We start from the raw sequence: 19,388 nt of genomic DNA, 5'->3' as shown, positions 1-19,388 counted from the left end.
TATGCCTGTATTCTCACCCATGAAAAGGTAATCATGGCGCTACTTACTTCATAATGTTGTTGTGGAAATTAAATGGGTAAATTCATATTCCTAGCACGAGTCACCCTAGGCAAGTACAAGGCACTATTGTTAAGATAGGGTTGGTGGCCTATTTGCTGGGGCTGTTTTCTTCCACACAGAGCAAGTGCCATAAGCTTTTAAGCCTCCTACTAGCTCTCCACTCTTGCCTTATCTAGTAGGTGTTTTTGTGAGTAAACTGGGTGGGCAGTCAGCCCTTCTTTTCTGGGGCTCCTTCACACCAGAAGCCTTGCAGGTCCTGCACTGTCAAAGACTGGGAGGGAAGTATGACCCTGGGGTGTCCTCTCAGAAAGCCCACTTGCCCAAAGACATGGGCCATGCATTCTCATAGCAGCTCTTCCAGTAATAAAGGGCATATCTTGGCACTCATCTGCTTTATCACACTTTACTTCCCAGGGAGAGAGGTCGGTTGAAGGGCATTCCAATAAGCAGAATGGTAGGTAAGTCCAGTGATGTTACGACAGAAAGAACAGGATCAGATACCTTTTACATCATTTACAGTGGTGACTTGCGTATGACTGACTTATCTCTCTCTCAGAATGTGTATGTTGCAGTTGTAAGCCAGCCAGAATGTGACTGTATGGTTATTAAGGTAAAACGAGGTCATTTGAGTAGACCCGAATCCTATATGATTGGTAACCTTTACGAAAGGAATTCGAACACAGACATGTACACAGGTAAGATGTGAAGACATTGAGAGAAGACAGAGGTCTGTAAGTCAAGGAGAGAGACCTGGAACAGATCCTTCTCTTACAACCCTCAGAAAGAACTAATCCTACCGATAGCTTGACCTGACTTCCTCTGGATCTGTGAGAAAAAAAATAATTTGCTGTCAAAAAGCCAGGTTAGGAAAGGCAGTCTCATACGTGGACAGTACCTGGTATGTTCAGAACACAGTGGCTCCTGATGGGCCATCTGCCATCTGAGATCACCAGGGTCACTGCTCTGCCCTCCACCCTGCCCCTCAAGTGTCTTCAGGACACTCATTTCCCATCAGGTTTCCAGTTGACCTCCTGCTCTCCTCCCTAGCAGAGCCTTCTCCATCTCCTGGCTGACCCCCTCCTCACCTGGCCCTAAATGTTGGCACACTTCTGGTGGTGCAGGTGAGGGTGCTGAATCCAAAGCTTTCGCTCTACACCTCCGTGGCTCCTGAAGTCCTCATCCCTCCCCAACCTGATTCCACTAGATATTTCACAGGCTGTGGGGTCCAAACACATTCAAATCCTTTCTATCCCACAACAGGTCAAACCCTGACTTGAACATCACCTTTTACATGTGTTAAATTTTAATTTCAGATAAACAGCAAAAAAGTTACACTAAGAATGTCATAAACATTGCTGGAGGCAAAGATTATGGTCTATCTGAAATTCAAGTCTCTCAGAACCCCACTTTTGTCCCTCCCCTTCCTTCATGCTCACATCCAGACACATCCAGGATTGGAACCCTCATCTGGTCTGGACCTCCAGTGATTGACAACGTCCTGTCCATCCCACAGACCCTTCCTAGCTTGGCAGGTGGGAGGAAGGGGAGGCATCTCCCCTGCCCTGACTCCCCCATACAAAAAGCACCCCCCCCCTTTGCCCTGCTCTTCCCCCCTCCCCATCCTCACGCCCTTCCCCCTCCCTAACAGGAAGAGTAAACATTACTGTTACATAAACTATTTTATTTAAATAAAATCAGGGGCAGACCCTTTTCTTTCTCTCTCACACTCACTCTCTCACACACACACACACCCCAACACATGCACACAGGCTTGCCCACATCCTCCCTCCCTTTCTCCCCTCCACCCATGGCCACCTCAAACCCAGTGGTTCTCATAGTGACCATCTTAGCACAGGGAAACACCCTCCATATGATGGCCCACTCCTCCCAGTTGATGGCAGCAGCATACAGGCCTAGGCACAAGCTATCCTGCCCAGAGTCCAGCTCTCAGACCTCTTAGGGTGGGAAAGGAGGAAGGACCAGTTCTCCCAAGGCACCCAGATCCAGTGTGGCTTCCCTGCTTTTCCTCCCTTACAGCCTGGAGCACCACCAAACCCCTCCCAAAGGAGGGTGGGTCCCTTCACCCTAGGGCAACCCCTCCCTGCATCAGAGAAGGCTCAGTAGCCAAACTTGAACAGTCCCCAAGGGATTCTGGAGTAGGTATTGTCTGGTTTGGGGAAGAGAGAGGGAGAGGGATTGAGCACCAAATTCCCTAACTCCACCCAGCAGGAGGGCGCTGAGATTAAGCTCAGCGACCTCCACCCAGAAAAAGTAAACCCAACTCTGCAGCAGGAATCCGCGAAGGCCTCAACCATCAGGACCTCATTATGTCTCCACCCCCCAACATTGACCCTGCTAGAGACCCACTAGCACCTTGGCAATGTTAATGGCCCAGCTCAGCTGGGGAAACAATATGCACATGGGAGCCTGTCTGGAGGTGGTGTCCTCTATATGGACAGTGGGGTTGGGTTTCACCCTCTCTGACACTGGTACCCTTCAAGTCCTTCTTTGTGGCACACACAGCAAGGTGGCTTAGGTAATGAGAAGGGAGCACTGCAGGGATGTGTAGTGTTTTCCAGAGGCACACAGTCCTACAGTGCATTTTACAGATTACATACAGGCAGGCTAGGACAGAGGCTCTGTAGCATCCCTAGGCCCCCTTGGGAGATGGGGAGGTGGGAGGGACACCTGTCTATTGCCTCAAACCAGGCGGCCAAGATGTCAAAACTCAGGTCCCACATCCACCTTCTCCAGTGGGCTACCCTGTACCTTCTAGACCAAGTTCCCTGAGGGGAAAGCCAGACAGATGGAAGGAAAGCAGAAAGGGGGCAGTGAAGAACATCAGACCAAGAGGAGCTAGCAGGGGGAGGGCAAATGTGAGAGCCATAGAAAAAGCCTTCTGAAGGGGTAAGGCAAAGAGAGCTGCCACCTGCAAAGAACTGGGGGAGGAGGGAGAGAAATTCACCAGAGACAAGAGCCAACCTGACCTCTCCAAGGGAAGCAAGGACCTGAGGACAGGGAGCTTGGAGCCCTACATGGGCCAATGGTGGTAGGAACCAGCCACCCTGAGCATGAACTACAGGCTGATGCTGCGCTGGTGGCGGCCCCCACGGCCCCCGCCATCACTGCCCCAGCGCCCCCCACTCCGGGAACCCAGCTCCTGGCCATCCAGACTGGTGTGGTCTGACAGGCCCCGCAGATGCTCCACAGAGTCACACTTCTGCAGGTCTGAGGCCACTGTGCGTAGGCTCAGCAGGCTCAGTGTGTCTGTGTCAGGGGCAGGGCCAGGCCCCAGGCTACTGCCCTCCTCCAGCACCCCGCCTTCAGCCCCTTCTATGATACCACTGTCTCCATCCTCGCCACCATCAGGCCCGGCCTCTGCCCCCACAGGGGAGGAGCGCCGCTGGCCAGGGGCATGAGGGGGCTGGCCCCGGCGCCGGGCATGGATCTGCTCGCTGATCTGCTCCAGGTTGCGCAGGGCAACTGAATAGCGAGTCTTGGCCTGGGCCACCTGTTGCTCCAGCTCTGTCACCTTGGCCTTGTGCTCCTGCAGAGGGAGGAACAAAGTGAGGTGACCCACTGGCCAACTGTCCGTGGCTCCTGGAGCGGAGTCCCTTCAGCTCCACTCAGCACTTTCCACTGGTGCCTCCTTTCCTGGACTCTTAGGCCAGCTCACCATCCAACACAAACCTGCAGTGCTCCACCCCACCCAGCCTAGCCCCTCTTCACTCTTCTCTTCTTCCTCTTTCCCAGCAGTATCGTCCTGCTCCTGGCCTTACAAGACCTTCCTCCCAGGTCTTCATTCCCACCCACTCCTCCTCTCCCCATGGTTCCCTTTCCCTATCTGGCCAGTTCCTCATCCCCATTCTCCCTGGTTTCCCGATTCCCACTTTTTCTCATTTACTTCCTTTCAACTCCATTCTCTACCAGGACCCATTCCCCAAGCCCAACTGCCACTCCTAGGTATCATTCTTAGCATATGTACCTCCACCTGGGCCACCACACTGGTCTGTCAGATGGACCAGAGAGGCACTGGCATCCCCTCTAACTGCCCTCACTCTCCATGCCTACCCCCTTCCTGCCTATTCACACACTCTCCCCCACCCCCACTGCCTTACCTCCAGAATCTGGCTGAACTGGGCCTTGAGCTCAAAGTAGGGGCGGCTCTTGCCAATGGCCCGCCGGAGAGTCTTCTGCAAGGCCTGGACCCGAGCTTCAGCCTGCTGGCACAGCCGAGTCACCCGCTGATGTTCCCACTCACCACGAAGCCGCTCCTCCTCTGCCTCATTCACCTGGCCATACATTCACCAGGACATACATCACTGACCCAGGACCCATGTTCTTGCCTCTCAAGACATGACCATCCTTCAGGATCTGACATCTGCTGCTAGAGACTAAATGTTTATATCTCTCCTCCGCCCCCCCAAAAATTCATGTTGCAATCCTCACCCCTAAGGTGATAGTATTGGAGGTGATTAGGTTATACAGGTGGGAGCACTCAAAAAATAAATAAATGGGATTAGTGTCCTCACAAAAGAGTTCCTGGAGAGCTGTCACTCACTCCTTCCACCTCGCAAGGTCACAGTGAAAAGACTGCCAGCTGTTTAGGAACCAGGAAGCAGGCCTTCACCTGGTACCAAATCTGCCTGCACCTGATCTTCCTAACCTGCAGAGCTGTGAGAACTAAACTTGCTTAAGCCACTCAGTCTATGTTATTTTGTATTTAACAGCCCCAGTGGACTGGAGCTGATGCCAGGGATCCTCCCACTCCCCAGTCCTCTGGGAGTAGCTTAGAAATGATACATACATGTGAGAAATAAACTTGCTTAAGCCACCTAGTCTATGTTATTTTGTTGTAACAGCCCCAGTGGACTGGAGCTGATGCCAGGGATCTTCCCACTCCCTAGTCCCCTGGGAGTAGCTTAGAAATGATACATAAATTACACTTCAGAAATCACGGTACACTAGCAGAGCCCAAAAGTAAGAAAAGGATCACATTCTGAACATAGAAGTGAGGGGTCACAGCTAAATGTAACAAAATGTGAGTGTTGAACCTTGAGAATCCAGGGGTGGATCAACTGGGGGTCAGTCCCATATCTGGATGCAAAGGTTCAAGAAGAGCCCAGAGAGACATTCGTAAGTCAGAAGGAAATGTAAATGGAGGCCAAAAAGGGCAGAGAGGAAGGAAAAGGATTTGCCTGAAACATAATCAAAGCTGAGGGAGGGCTGGAGGGTAGAAGAAAGGAAGAAAGAGGGAGATGGGATGAAAGGATAGCCAAGAAGTACCAGAACCGGAGGAGACCTGGCTCACCTTGCAGGTGGCATGGTTGAGCATCTCCTGCCATGTGGGGTCCAGCCGGTTCTTGTCAGCCATGACACCCTGCTCAGCCACAAACACCATCTCCCGGGCAGCATTGTGCATGCTCACGGCCCGCTCATACCGCAGCGCTGCCTTCTGTGTCTCTTGCTGGGCCTGGAAGACGGGACCATCAGGATGGGGAGCCCCAAGGGACCCCCACCGCCCATGGAGACCCATCCTGGATGAGGACGAGAGGAGGAAGGCCCAGTGCAATATCAGCTTCACTTCCCAAACTGCACTAAGGATAAATGCCAAAGAAGCAACATTCCATAAAGACTATCTTGTAAGGATATGGCTCAAAAGAAATAAATGCATAAATAAAGACTGGATGGGGAGCCTGGTGGCTCAGTTGGTTAAATGTCCAACTTGGGCTTAGGTCATGATCTCACGGTTTGTGGGTTCGAGCCCCACATTGGGCTCTGCACTGACAGGTCAGCCTGCTTTGGATTCTGTGTCTTCCTCTCCCTCTCTGCCCCTCTCCCACTTGTGTTCTCTCTCAAAAATAAAAAAATAAATAAACTTAAAAAAAAAAGGACTGGAAAATGATACTGCCACTGCAGGGTGAATGTGTGAAACCCAGCACTCGCAAAGGCCACTGGCCTGGGCTCTAGGGAGAACAAAGAAAGATCCACCCCACTTTAGTTTGAAGGTGGTGAATGACTTGGACCAAGTCTCACAGAGAGTACACCCCTGAGACCATCACCTCCAGTCCAGCATGTAAGCTGAAGGAAATAAGACAAGTGTTCTGAGATACTCATTACAACCATGCTTACCAAACATAAAACTGGAAACAAACCTAAGTTTCCAATTATAGGGAAGTGATTAAGTGTATAATAGAACATTAATAACAATAATAATAATAATATGAGGAAATGTTAAGCAGCTTTTAAAAATGATAGCATGGATGTATATTTATTGACATGGAAATATGTAAATAAGTAAAATAAAGGAAGAAAAATAGCACGTATCATAAATCTCATTTTGGCAGGATATACACACACCCAAAAATCAAGGGGTTATCTGTATTGTATTAATTACGTTTTTTATTTTCTCTATTTTATGATGCTTTCACATCCTGGGGTTTTCCTAGGGCTAATTCCTAGAGATACTAAACTCCTCTGTGAGCATACTTTTCAAATGCAAACCAACCAATCCAAAGCCCACCACCTCCTTTATCTAACTCTCACACACAAAGCCAATTATTTCCCCTGCCCTACATTAACCCAGGGCCAGGTACCAAAATATAGAAACCACCCCTATAGCCCAGGGCCCACAGTTACTCAAGCTATCTAACTCTAAATTCGATCAAAGTTGCCTACCCTGCCTTACCCATTCCTTCCCATTATAACCGCAATAAAGGCTCTGAGCCAAGCTTTCCTCTCATGTCTTCCGCCTCCTGATCAACCCAAGTGCTTCCCCAGGTGGCCCTAGGTGGTGCAGCATGCTCTTTCTTCTTGGAAATTTTAAGTTATAAACTCTCTTTTCATGGCAGCTGTCTCTGTGTCTTACCATACTTGACTAAAATAAATTCTAGATGCAAAAAATGTGAAACAGGCACATGGCAGGATTTGGAGTGATTTTGGTTTTCTTCTTTTATAGTTACTGTTACATTAGAGTCTTCCAATACTGAACCCATTACTTGTGTAAAAAAGGGGGGGAAGGAAAAGGGTAAAGGAATGGAGAGGTGAGCAAAGAAAAGAGACATGAACCAAAGGGAAGAGAAATAAGAGAAACCAGAAAGTGTTCTGTGTGACTAGAAGAGTCCAGGGCCAGGCTCTGTATGCGCCCCTCCTGGAATGTGCATCAGCTAGCCATACCTCCTTAGCAAGCCGCCGAGCCTCATAGTAGGGCCGGGCCTTCTCGATGCAGCTCCCCAAGTGGGAGCCCTGTGTGTTGAGCTTCCTTGCTGACTCCTGCAAGATCCTTCGGTAGGTGGTCCTGGCCTCCTGGCAAAGGGACAGGGACATGGGCAGAAGGAAGGCACATGTGTGGGTCCCAGCCCCTCTCGTTTTTCATACATGCCCCTTCCCCTGCCACTGTATTGAACAGGGAGAAAAGAAGACACCTCCAGAGACTAGCCCAAGGGTGTGAAGAAAAGGATCAACACTCACATCCAGCTGCAGCTCCACCTGGTTGATCTCCTCACTGGCCTGGTTGAGATGCTCTAGCTCCTCCTGCCAAAGAGGGGCAAAGAGTTAGAGCAGTGGGAAAAAGTAGCTTCTTACATGAACCATGTGGGGTGGGAGGGAAAGTCTGCCTGATTAAGGAAGGGAAGAAATGGAGGAAAAGGGCACTGTCAAATGCCTCCGTGCAGGAGACCTAATATACAGTCTCCTGTAATCCTCACAACTCCACCTCTGCATCAGACAGTAAAACCCCCATTTTAAAGATGAGGAAATCACCATTCAGAGAATAGAACACACACATGCACACAGCAAAGTGGCAGCAAGCCTGCCTTCTCTTCATTAGAACATGGGGCCACCTTCTCTCCGAAATTCCAGCCAATAGAAGTAGCCTTGGAGCTAACAGTCTGTGTTCCTGAGAGAGGAACACTAGGCCAGTCACTCACCACACATTTACTACACACTTATCACAGCTCAGCACCATGACACCCAAGAATTCAGAAAACAAAGAGGCAGAAGCTCCGGACTCAGTAAGTAAGAAAAAAGTGGTACAAGGAACTGTAAGAAGCAGGCCTGGTGGGAGCAGCAGGATCACCTACCAGGGCAGAAAAGGCCAGGCAGGACACCCTGAGGACTTGCTCCTAGGCTGGGCCTTGACAGATACACAGAAAAGCACCAGTGACAAGCAGGTGCCCAGAGCAGGCAGCTTGTCAGGTGAGAAGCCGGCAAGGCTGGGGTACAGGAGAAAGGATACCAGAACTTTTCCCAATGGCAGGGGGAGCCCCTTAGAGCCTGGCACCACCCAGTCTGTGGTTTAGGAAGGTGGGTCTGAGCAGTATGTGGAAAGTTTACAGTGGCCAGGGAGAAAAAAGTGGAGGCTGTCTGCAGTATTCCAGGTGGGAGAGGACAGGGCGATCCCAAAGAAATGCAGGAAGCAGAATCATGAGGGTCTGGTTGACGTCAAGATTAGGGAAGATTCCATGGTTCAAGAGACCTCTAGGCCTGCTTGAGCAGTTGACTGACAGAGACCCCAGGTCCTCACACAACAGATTCTGTGGCAGGGAGGGAGAACACTGGGGACAAGTCACCAGACATGGTAGCATAAGGATCTCACTGGCCCTTGGTGCACCTGGGTGGCTCAGTAGGTTGAGCGTCTGACTTCGGCTCAGGTCATTATCTTGCAGTATGTGAGTTCAAGCCCCACGTCAGACTCTGTGCTGACAGCTTGAAGCCTGGAACCTGATTCAGATTCTGTGTCTCCCTCTCTCTCTGCCCCTCCCCTGCTCACGCGTGCTCGCTCGCTCTCTCTCTCTCTCTCTGTCAAAAGTAAATAAACATTAAATTTTTTTTTTTTTTTTTTTTTTTTTTTTTTAAAGGATCTCACTGGCCCCAAGGCTAGAGAAAGAAGCAACAGAACCATCTGGGCCTTTCACTGACATGGCAGAGAGTAGGGAGAGGTGCTGGTCTCAAGGATGCTCCCTGTCCTTTCTCAGTCAAGTTCCTGGAGCCCAGCATGCCAAGGACACTCCTGAGAAGGATCAATGCCCAGTGAAATGCCTGACACTCAGCTATGAAATCCTCTCCCAGGAGCCCTGCAGACCCTGGACAGGATAGTGGAACCCAGGCTGTGTCTGCCTGCTGCCCATGACCCAGACATAACCTGCACTTGGCAGAGAGCAATGCTGCCATCACTAGCTCTCACACACCTCACGAAAATACACATACCTACAACAATGCAGACACTTCCTCAAAGGAGGCCATAAATTTGGCTCTAAACTTTACAGAGCAGAACTGACATGGGCCTGACATTGAATTTTTAGTATTCTGGCAACTATGTTTTTAAAAAAATGCAAAAGAGGGGCGCCTGGGTGGCTCAGTTGGTTAAGTGTCCAACTCTTCATTTCAGCTCACGTCATGATCTCACGATTCATGAACTCAAGCCCTGCATCCAGCTCTGTGCCGACAGTGTAGAGTCAGCTTAGGAGTTTCTGTCTCTGCCCTCTCTCTGCCCCTCCCTCTCTCTCTAAGGTGAATAAACTTTAAAAAATGCAAAAGCAAACAGATTAAATTATAATACATTCCATTTAACCCAATGTAGACAAAATATTATAATTTTAATATGTTTTCAACATAAATTATAAAACACTTTTACGTTCTTTTTAATCTATGCCCTTGAAATCCTCGTGCATCTGACCCTTAGGGTACATCTCAATTTGGCCAGCAGCATGTGACTCCCACATTGGACATTGTGGGCCTGGACGTTGGTGCACATGAGCAACCTGATTACTCACACAACCCAGTGTCCATAAGGTTACAACAAAACACTGTGGAACCATAAGCAGCTGACATGGCTCACAGGACCCCACAAGAGGCCTGGGGCCAGAGCCAGCACTACCTGATACACAGAGATCAGGGTTTCACAGTGCCTTCCTAACAAGGACATAGCCTTCAGTGGACAGAATCACCCCAAGGGCTCTCACAAAAGGCAATTCCTGTTAGGGTAAGAGACAAGCTCTCCCACCGTGGGCCTAGTCTTCCTCTAGCTTTTTTAGGCCCACAATGGGTTTCAGACTATCTGGGAGATGAAGTGGCAGTGCTTTCGCAGCTCTTGCCAGAACATTCTCTTTCTCAACTCGTTCAAATTTGCTAGATAAGAAACAATGGAGTAGGGAATTAGAGGCAGAATTGAAAATGGATCAGGGACCTAACCTTGGATCTGGTTTTCCTGATATTGTGACCACCATCCTAGGGTTAAGGACATCTTCAGATGGATGCCTCAGAGAAGACAGGAGTACCATCAAACTAAAAAAACCACATTCCTGGTGGGAAAAGGATATGCCTCAGGAGGCAATAAACTGATTCTGGAAAATAGAAGGAGGTGGGTAAAGGCCAGCCTGCAACATTTCCATGGGCAAACCAAGGTCCAAGACTGGATCCCACTCAGTTCCACGGCCCAAAGTGCTCCCAGATCATCAAGATCATCACAGGAATGAATGCCTCTCTACATAAGTCATCCCCACTGGAAAAAGTCGTAAAGGGCTCTGACTGTTGGCAAACAGCAGGAGTAGGCACATCTTTCTAGAAGGGAACTTGCATCCACACAACATTTCCAGCAATTAAAAAAGTCTTTTGATGATGAGATCTGCCCCTCAGTCACAAAGCTCTAACAGGACAAGGAGACTGGGGAACAGAATAGGATAGATGGTAGGTGAGCAAGGGGGTCGGGGGAGGTGGGGGACAAGCAGGCTGAGGCAGACCCAGGGCAAGGCTAAGTGGGAAGCCAATGAGCACTCAGGGCTCTGTTTTGGGAAGCTGGCAATATAGTACATTTGGCCTGCTCCACCAGGGACTCCTGGCACCTGGCTGAAATGGACATTTGAATAGGATGAAGTCTGAGTCAGCAGGCATCATCCATCAGTGATCCCACAGCCAGCAGGGAGGGTGACCTTCCCCAGACACGGCAGGCACATTCCCAGGATGCCAGGCCACTGAGTCAAAGGCATGGGTGCTCCATCTACAGATGTGCCTGCTCACCTTTTACAGGCTACTAAAACACACAAGCTCATGGTGATGCAGGGCCAGGGTGATGCATGGCTCAAGGACTAAGTAAGGGAAATATGACTATCCTGTGAGAGCTAAACGGATACTTCAGATGAGGATGAAGAGGTTGCAAAGTCACTCTGAAGAGTCAAAGGAGGAGGTGAGTGACTGTATCCACTCACCTGAAGATGAATGTACCCATCATCACAAAGGGAACTGAGAAGTCACAGGGGAGGAGACCTAGACCCACCCTAGCACCATCCTCCTTCACTCCTTCCCTCCACTGGGACCCTCTCTCAGAAAGCTGAGGACGAGCCAGAAAGCCTCAGAGAACTATGCTGACCTCAAGACATGGAGACTAAGACAGTGGCCTTCCTGGGGGATAGCACACTCCAGGTCAGCCTAGAGGTGATCTCCAGCTGGCTTGCCTCCAAATTCCAGAGGTATCCCACCAGACAATGGGGACAAGAACTGCCTGCCAAGAAACCCCATTTCCCGTATCAGTAAGAGCCTTCTCCTAAGGGCAACCATTTCTGGGAATCCCAGAAAATACCTGAACAGAGTCCCTAGCCTTTGGGATATCCCTGGCTGAGTGGGCACATGTAGACTACATGTTAGAACCATTTCTCACCCCCAATGAGACCAGAATTCACATGTCTGGGCATGGCTCAGGAACAGGTATTTTTATTTTATTTTACTTTATTTTTTGTTTTATATTTTATTTTTAGAGACAGAGAGAGACAACACATGCACACGTGCACGAATGAGGGAGAGGGGTGGAAAGAGAGAAAGAAAGAGAGAGAGAGAGAGAGAGAGAGAGAGAGAATATCTTAAGTAGGCTCACAGGACAGAGCCTGATGCAGGATTCAATCTCACAACCCTAGCATCATGACCTAAGCCAAAATCAAGAGTTCGACGCTCAACAGACTGAGCCACCCAGGTGCTCCAGGAACAGGTATTTTTAAAATTCGCTGGTGGATTAAGATGGATCTGTTGGCAGAGAATCACAGAATGCACTGAGAATCCATTTAAAGCACTGAAACAGAGTTACCAGGATAACATGGTCTTGTGTTATAAGAGGGAGGTCCCAATAAGAGGGACCTCAAAAGACACACAGCAATCTCTTTCTTATCTAGAGGAGACCAAACCCAGAAAGGCTGAATGCTGCCAGCTTCCTCCCTGAAGGGTACCCCTCACATCAGGCTGCCTCTTCCACATGGCAAGAAGATGCAGAATCCCTGCTAAGGGCAGAGTACTGGCCCAGCCATCAGTGTGCCATAAAAGGGGGAAGCCTCTACAACAAGACCTTTCCTCCCCACATTACCCACACCATTCCACAATGTGCCTCCCAGTTTAGCAAGAGAGATTATGATCTGCCTGTCCCTCTTGCTCCAATTAACAACACTGCAAGCTCCCTGGAATTAAGGCAAATCTAGGCCTGCTCGATATTCTTCAACCCTCACAGAGCTCTTCTAATAGAACTATGTTCTACTTCTACAATACCAACAGCAGCTGGGGAACTGCATTTTTATTTAATTTTAACTGATTTTACTTAAGTAACCACGTGTGGCTAATAGCTACTTTAGCGAACAGCAAAACATGAGAGTGACTCTTCGTACTACCGCCTTTGCCTGTGCGGGTGCTGGAAAAATACACAGGAGCAGGAGCGACTGAGCGAAGAAACCACAGTAGATCCTCCCCTGGAGCAGAGCAAGGAATGTTGGGAGAAGGTGTATGAAGCACACCATACAGTCCTCCTCCCAACAGGACAGGGGTCTGTTTCCCAAAATACTACCTCCAAACTTTCACCAAGAGATAAGCAAAAGAGTTGTAACAGAAAAGAATCATAGGACTATGTCAGAGCAGAGTGAGCAGTTGTGCAAATAAACTGGACCAACCCCTCACTTTATAGATGAAGTTAGTGAGGCTTAGACATTACATAACTTGCATGAAAATCACAAATCATGAGGCTGGAGGTTGTTTCAATCTCAGGCCAATGTGTTTTTCACTATAACTTACTTCCTCAGTAGATGACAAATCTGTAAAATTAGCAGAAGAAATTGAGCTGTTTTCAATGCAACACCCATGAGATAGGGTGGAAATAAATTACTGACTCATACCAGTAAATGAATGGCTCACTGCATTTCCCATATAAGCATGGAGTTCCTCTGCCCAACATCCAGGGAACCCCCACCAAGAGGGCAGGAAGGATGTGAGGACCAAATTTGATTTCTTCTTGAGTCACTGAAGCAATCTAATAAAGTTTTGTTGACAGAGAAGCCCAGGAATGCAAGCCCTGAGATGTTCTTGCTCACCTACAGAGGTGTGAGTCACCTCCACATCAGAATCTTGGAGATGATACGAGACCTTATGGCAGACTGAGCCCCAAACACACAAGCACTTCCTGCCCTCACCTACCCAAGCTGCTTTCCCAGGGAACCCTTCCCAGCCAATGCACGTAAACACTACAATCCCACCTCAGCGGACCATGCATCTCCTCCCCATGGTCTCTGTCCTCACCCACTGCTCCTTCACAAAGATCTGCCCATCCTACCAACTACTAGCCTGTAAACACTCCAAGGCAATAAGTCAGCTTTTCCATTCATTTGGTATAACCAGCATCCTCAGAACTCGGAATCCGTATTAAGGACGGACCATGGCTGATACAACTCCATAAACATCAGATTTCCTTACAGGCCTCCATCTGTTGAGGCGTTGTAAAACATGAAATGTCTCACCCTTTACAGATGTGAACATCCCTGGGAGGCACTAATGAGAAGATGACAAAAGAGAAGATTCAAAAGTGCCTCCCACTCATACCGCATCTCTGGGCCAACAGCCACTTTACTTATTTAGAAAGGAGAATAGTTTTACTCTCCACTGACCGAAATGAGGCCCTGCATCTGAGGCCAATTTGTTGCTTCCCTTTGTCAGTTAAGCCTTCAGCAGCACACCCCAGGCACTCAGGCCCAGGCCTTTCTCTGCACTCCACACACAGCTCTTTTAGAACTTGTCACACTATCCTGCAATGATTTGCTGACAAACTTGTTTTCCTTTCCTGCCCCAGCGCACTGGGGAGAGAATAAATCTAATCCCTCATTTATCAGACAGCTCTTCAGGAAAACTGGAATCTGGGCTCCCTGTCTCTCCTTTCCCTTCAGTTTTCTCACCTGTATTCGAGGATCCAGTTCTTCCTCCTCTCTTGGAGACAATTTGGTCTCACTGCTGTTGTTTCCACCTCTTCCCGGTTCCTCTGCGACCGGGCTCCGAGGGACTTCATCCTCTACAACCTCAGACCGAAGTTCCCCCTGCGGGGTCTCCCGCCCCCCTGGAACCTGCCTGAATTCAGCCATGCTAATGGGGAGAGGGCACAGCCCTATGCACAAGAGAGGACTGACATGGTGGGACCAGGGCCCCAGCTTGGGGCTTCCCGGGCTCCAGGTAACAAGAAGAGTTTCTCTTCTCAAAGGGTGTAAAAAGGGACACAGGAATGACCTCACACTGGGTTAGAGGCCAAGATTCACGTTGTCAGCGGGGTTCCTAGAGCTACAGCCTTGTCGGTGCAAAAGTTCTTCCGTCCCCGTCGCGAGGAGTCCACCAGGAGAAACCCGGAGCAACCGCTCCGAGGCAGGGGGCAAAGGGGGTTTGGATCCTGGGCCGAGGCCTTCGAGGAGTAGCACCATTCGGGAGGGCGGAGGCAGGCGCCTCCAGGCTGTGGTGACAACTGGAGAGAGAAGGCTGGGCCCGAACCGAGGCTGTGGGATGACAGTCTCTGGGGAGCTGCAAGGGAAACAAAGGCCAAGTACAGGGGCAGCATCAGAACACAGGCCACCAGCCCCTTCCAACCCCTCAGCCTCCCAAGAACTTCACTCTCTTCCTTTCACACCCCGCTATTCTGACCAGCCCCCACCGCGAGTACTTTCCTTAGCCCTCAAGGACTTGAGATCCTACACCTCCCGCGTCCCAGCTCCGCTCGCCCAGCCCCTCCCGATCTGCGCTTTCCAGACTTCCTTCGGATATCTCCCCATCTCCTCCATCCTCCCTTTTCTTCCGCCCTCCCTCACTCCACACCCGCCGGGCTTTGCAACTCACCTAGTAACCCCCAGCCCCGCCCCACCTCCTCTCTCCAAACAGGCGGACAATACGAGCCTCCAGGCTCCAACCCCACAATCTTCCTCAGTCCCGAAGACCCTGCCCCCAGACCTCCTACACAACCGGACGCAAAGCCCCGGGCCCCAGACACAGAACATTACCTCAGTTTACCCTCCCGTACACTCAGCTCCTCCACTGCAAACAATCTTCCCCCTCCCTCCCCGCAACAAGCTAGCTAGTACAACCAAAAGCTACTGGGCCGAGAGGAAGCGGAAATACATCATGCGCTAACAACGCCCTCCAGCCCTTTCGCCCCTCCCCCCACACTCTACTGGCCAGCTGGGCCACGTCTGGATTCCCGTACCTCGTCCCCGCCCGGCGTTTGGTTTCCGGTTTCCGTACAAAATGGTGCCCCAGGGTACTCATGGTCGCTGCCTGGAGCTGCCTCCATCCCATCTTCCACCCAAGATTAATGGTACTGAAATATGAACATGTTGTGGTGAGAAAAATTAGATCTGGTTGTGGAAGTTCGGAGTCCCTTGTGGGTATGGAGGTGGTAGAAATAAAACGAAGATTGGACAATCTCTTTAGTCGGAGTGCTGCCATCTTGTTTTACGCTCTGCGGCTCTGGCTGCCGGAAAGCTACTTCCGGCCTCGCCCAGGAAGTCAGAAGCGGCGCCAGAAGTGAACTTGTTGGCTTCTGCCGGGGCAGCGGGACCGCTCAGATCCAGGTCAAGCGCACTCTTCAGTTGGCACGTACGGTCGTTTTGCAGAAGTAACTATCGGTAATCACTCTGGTGAAGTCAGCGAGGCCCTTAGTAACGACGTTTAAAACGGACAGCCCTGATAAGTAACCGGTCTCCTCGAGGCTTCCGGCCGGCGTTATCACCGTGACCCCGACGCTCTGCCTCTCCAGCCGTTCCCGGAGCGAGGCCCTGTCCCGCAGACCGTGGTTTACCTCTTGAGCACTAATTAGAAACCTAGGCAACCTGAATTCCGTGCTTAAAAGCCCGTGAGGAGTTTGTTATATCAATGAAAGGACTTGACCTGAACGACCTGATGGTCACTTCCAGGTATCTCCAGGCAAGGCTACGGGGAAGACTTGAGGATTCACGTTTTATTTTTGCAAAAGACCTTACTTATCCTAGGTGGAGAAGGCAAATGAACTGAATGTCCTTTCTTCCCTTTGGTTCTCTCCCTGTAGAGCCAAGTATATTCCTTTAAAAGTGGTATTTTTTCCCCCACAAAATTGGAAATTTTATTTTTTTATTTCTACAAGTAGCTTCTCCAGTGAGTCAGCCTGGAGATCTCCGTTAACAGTGTCTAAGTGGACAGGTCTTATGGATAATAACACCTGTCTTCTATCACATTGCTTTTGTTAGTAAGGTAGCCATGAAAATTACATATAGAAATCAGAAACAATGTATTTATTTGTTCTCTGCTAGTAACTTTAATTTTTCTTAAACTGGAGTTTCACTATAATGACTCCCATTTTACCCAACGATCTTCTATCTAATCTAGCCTGAGTTCTCCCAGCCTTTTCTATCCAGTACTGCTCCAGTGTCTGTCAACCTTATACCTTGTCCTACAGCTCCTTTTCCCTGTGCATTGTCATTAGCAATCGTGAGCTGCTTCTAGTTGCCATGTATTTTTCTTGTATTTGGTGGGGTAACAACATGAATATATGCAATGCCCAGACTACCCCTAGATCACATCCTAAAAGTCAGTAGCCTCCCTGATGTCTCCACTGGCCTTTCCTGGGCTTAACTCTCGCTGAGACCAAATGTAATATCATGTATTGATTGTAGTATCTACAGCATTATCCAAATGTTTGGATAATGTTTTAAGTAGGAGTAGGTTGGGGGCGCCTGGGTGGCTCAGTCGGTTGAGCGTCCGACTTCGGCTCAGGTCACGATCTCACGGTTCGTGAGTTCGAGCCCCGCGTCAGGCTCTGGGCTGATGGCTCAGAGCCTGGAGCCTGCTTCCAATTCTGTGTCTCCCTCTCTCTCTGCCCCTCCCCCATTCATGCTCTGTCTCTCTCTGTCTCAAAAATAAATAAACATTAAAAAAAAAAATTTAAAAAAAAAAAAAGTAGGAGTAGGTTGGAGAGCAGTGTACACCGGCTTGTTTGATTGAGGCCAGCACAGACATGATGAATTAAAACCTTTTTCTAAAACAGCCCTCTCATGTAGACTTTTCTGCAATGAGAAATGTTCTCTGTCAGGCCTGAATAATATGGCAGCCTCTAGCTACATGTGGCCATAGAGCACTTAAAGTACAGCAAGTATTATTAAGGAACAGCATTTTAAAATTTAATTCTAATTTAAATAGGGGCATCTGGGTGGCTCAGTTGGTTAAGCATCCGATTTGGTTTCAGCTTAGGTCATGATCTCATGGTTCATGAGTTCGAGCCCCACGTTGTGCTCTGTGCTGACAGTGCACAGGCTGCTTGGGATTCTCTGCCTCTCTCTGCCCCTCTCCTGCTCATGCTGTCTCTGTCTCTCTCAAAATAAATAAACTTAAAAAAATTAATTTTAATTCAAATAGCCATAGGTGATTCCATTGGACAGCACAGTTCTAGAGTGTACTTTTCCTATATCTCTTCCAGACACATGTTGAACTTTCGCATCTTCAATACAAAACAAATGTCTCTCCGCTGTCATTCATCTCATCTCTACTTCCTCCTCTCCCATTTACTTCTGCGGTCTGGCTTCTGCTTCTGCCAATGCACAGAAATTGCAGACAAGGTCATCCATGCTCTGAATATCACCAAATGACTGATATCTGATACGGGATTATTTATTCTCTCTCATCCTTCTTTAGCTTCTGAGTCACCCTTGTCCTGGGTTTCCTCTTATTTTTCTGGCCCGTTGATTTATTCTCTTCATGCATTATGTCTTTACTAAGTGTCTAGTATGTGCCAGGATTTTAGGTGATAAGGAAAAGGACACTTGTTCCAGTTTGCATGTAGCTTATAGTCTGTGGTACTCATTTTATAAATCAGTTGACATTCAAACTAGTTGGACTACAACCCAAAAATGTTTTACCTTGTAACACAGTTTACATATCATTGTGTAATATTTATTTATAAAAAAAGTTTCAGGGAAAGATCTGAAAGGTCTTTACTTAAATTATATGCAGAGTATATTAATATTTTAATGCTATTGGAGACCTATTCTGCTGATTTCATGACCTGCTAATGTTTGAAAACCTTACCCAAAATGCAAGGGCCTCTGATGCTAGTCTCTGACCATCTCATGCATCCTGCTTTCTCAGAGCCCTCACCTAAGTGTATGGCCCCTATTCGTGGCCACTGTTCTTTCCTTGGAACCCTGTCTCCATCCAGACTCCCCACAGATCACATTCTGAGATCCAGCAGCTTCTCAGACCATTGACCTGTACAAGGGTTGCCTCTCACTGAGTACAAATCTGATTCCATCCTCTTTTCTAAATCCTGCTTCTATATTACTTTGTTGGTGAATGAACCATCTACCCGTTTACCTAGGGTGAGAAACAGAAGACTTCCTAAATGAATCACCCTATCTTTACTCTGTAGTACATTAAGTATCTCAATAGATCTGTTGTCTCCATGTGATTGTGATTGCTTCAGTTTAGACCTTCCCCACCTCCACTGTAGATAATGTACCTCAAGAGCCTTCAAGTCAATTCTGTCCAATAGAACTTTCAGCAATAATAGACATTTCTGTATCTGCACTGCCCGATATAGTTGGTATTCACTAACCATGTGTGGGACTCTTGAAATCTTAAAATGTGGCTAGTGCAACTAAACTAAATTTTTGATGTAAGTTTAAATAGCCATTAAAACTATTTAAATAGCCTTAAGTGTGGGGGCACCTGACGGTTAAGTCAGTGGAGATGTGACTCTTGATCTTGGGGTTGTGAGTTCGAGCCCCACATTGGATGTAGAGATTACTGAAAAATATAATCTTTAAAATAATAACAGATAGATAGCCATATGTGGCTAGTGACTAACATAGTGGACAGCACAGGTCTACATGATCTCCCCACCACAAGTGCACCCCCTTTCTGTCCCTGACACAGGTAAACAACCAACCAACCCCTGTTGACAAAGTCAGTTAATGAAATATGAAAATACAAAAGCCATATAAAGTTGTCAGTAACACCATCAGTTACTAGGTAGTATAACAAGTCAATTCTTTCTTGGTAAACTAAATTTTCTCAAGCTTTTATTG

General features: G+C 48.6%; 1 protein-coding gene across 1 annotated transcript; it reads right to left on the bottom strand.

Annotated features, from left to right (window-relative positions):
• Window positions 1–1,777: 1,777 nt before the first annotated feature.
• On the bottom strand, window positions 1,778–15,460 carry SH3BP5L (SH3 binding domain protein 5 like). Its single transcript, XM_060636571.3, has 7 exons — window positions 15,336–15,460; window positions 14,253–14,862; window positions 7,531–7,593; window positions 7,237–7,365; window positions 5,372–5,533; window positions 4,179–4,352; window positions 1,778–3,607 (listed from the first exon to the last, which is right to left on the bottom strand). Exons 2-7 carry the CDS (start codon window positions 14,433–14,435, stop codon window positions 3,137–3,139), a joined length of 1,182 nt encoding a protein of 393 aa, XP_060492554.2. The 5' UTR covers window positions 14,436–14,862; window positions 15,336–15,460; the 3' UTR covers window positions 1,778–3,136.
• Window positions 15,461–19,388: the final 3,928 nt, after the last annotated feature.

This window comes from Panthera onca, chromosome A1 (assembly GCF_046562875.1).
Source record: "Panthera onca isolate mPanOnc1 chromosome A1, mPanOnc1 haplotype 2, whole genome shotgun sequence".
NCBI classification, from domain to species: Eukaryota; Metazoa; Chordata; class Mammalia; order Carnivora; family Felidae; genus Panthera; species Panthera onca.
This window is presented reverse-complemented; position numbering and strand designations above follow the sequence as displayed.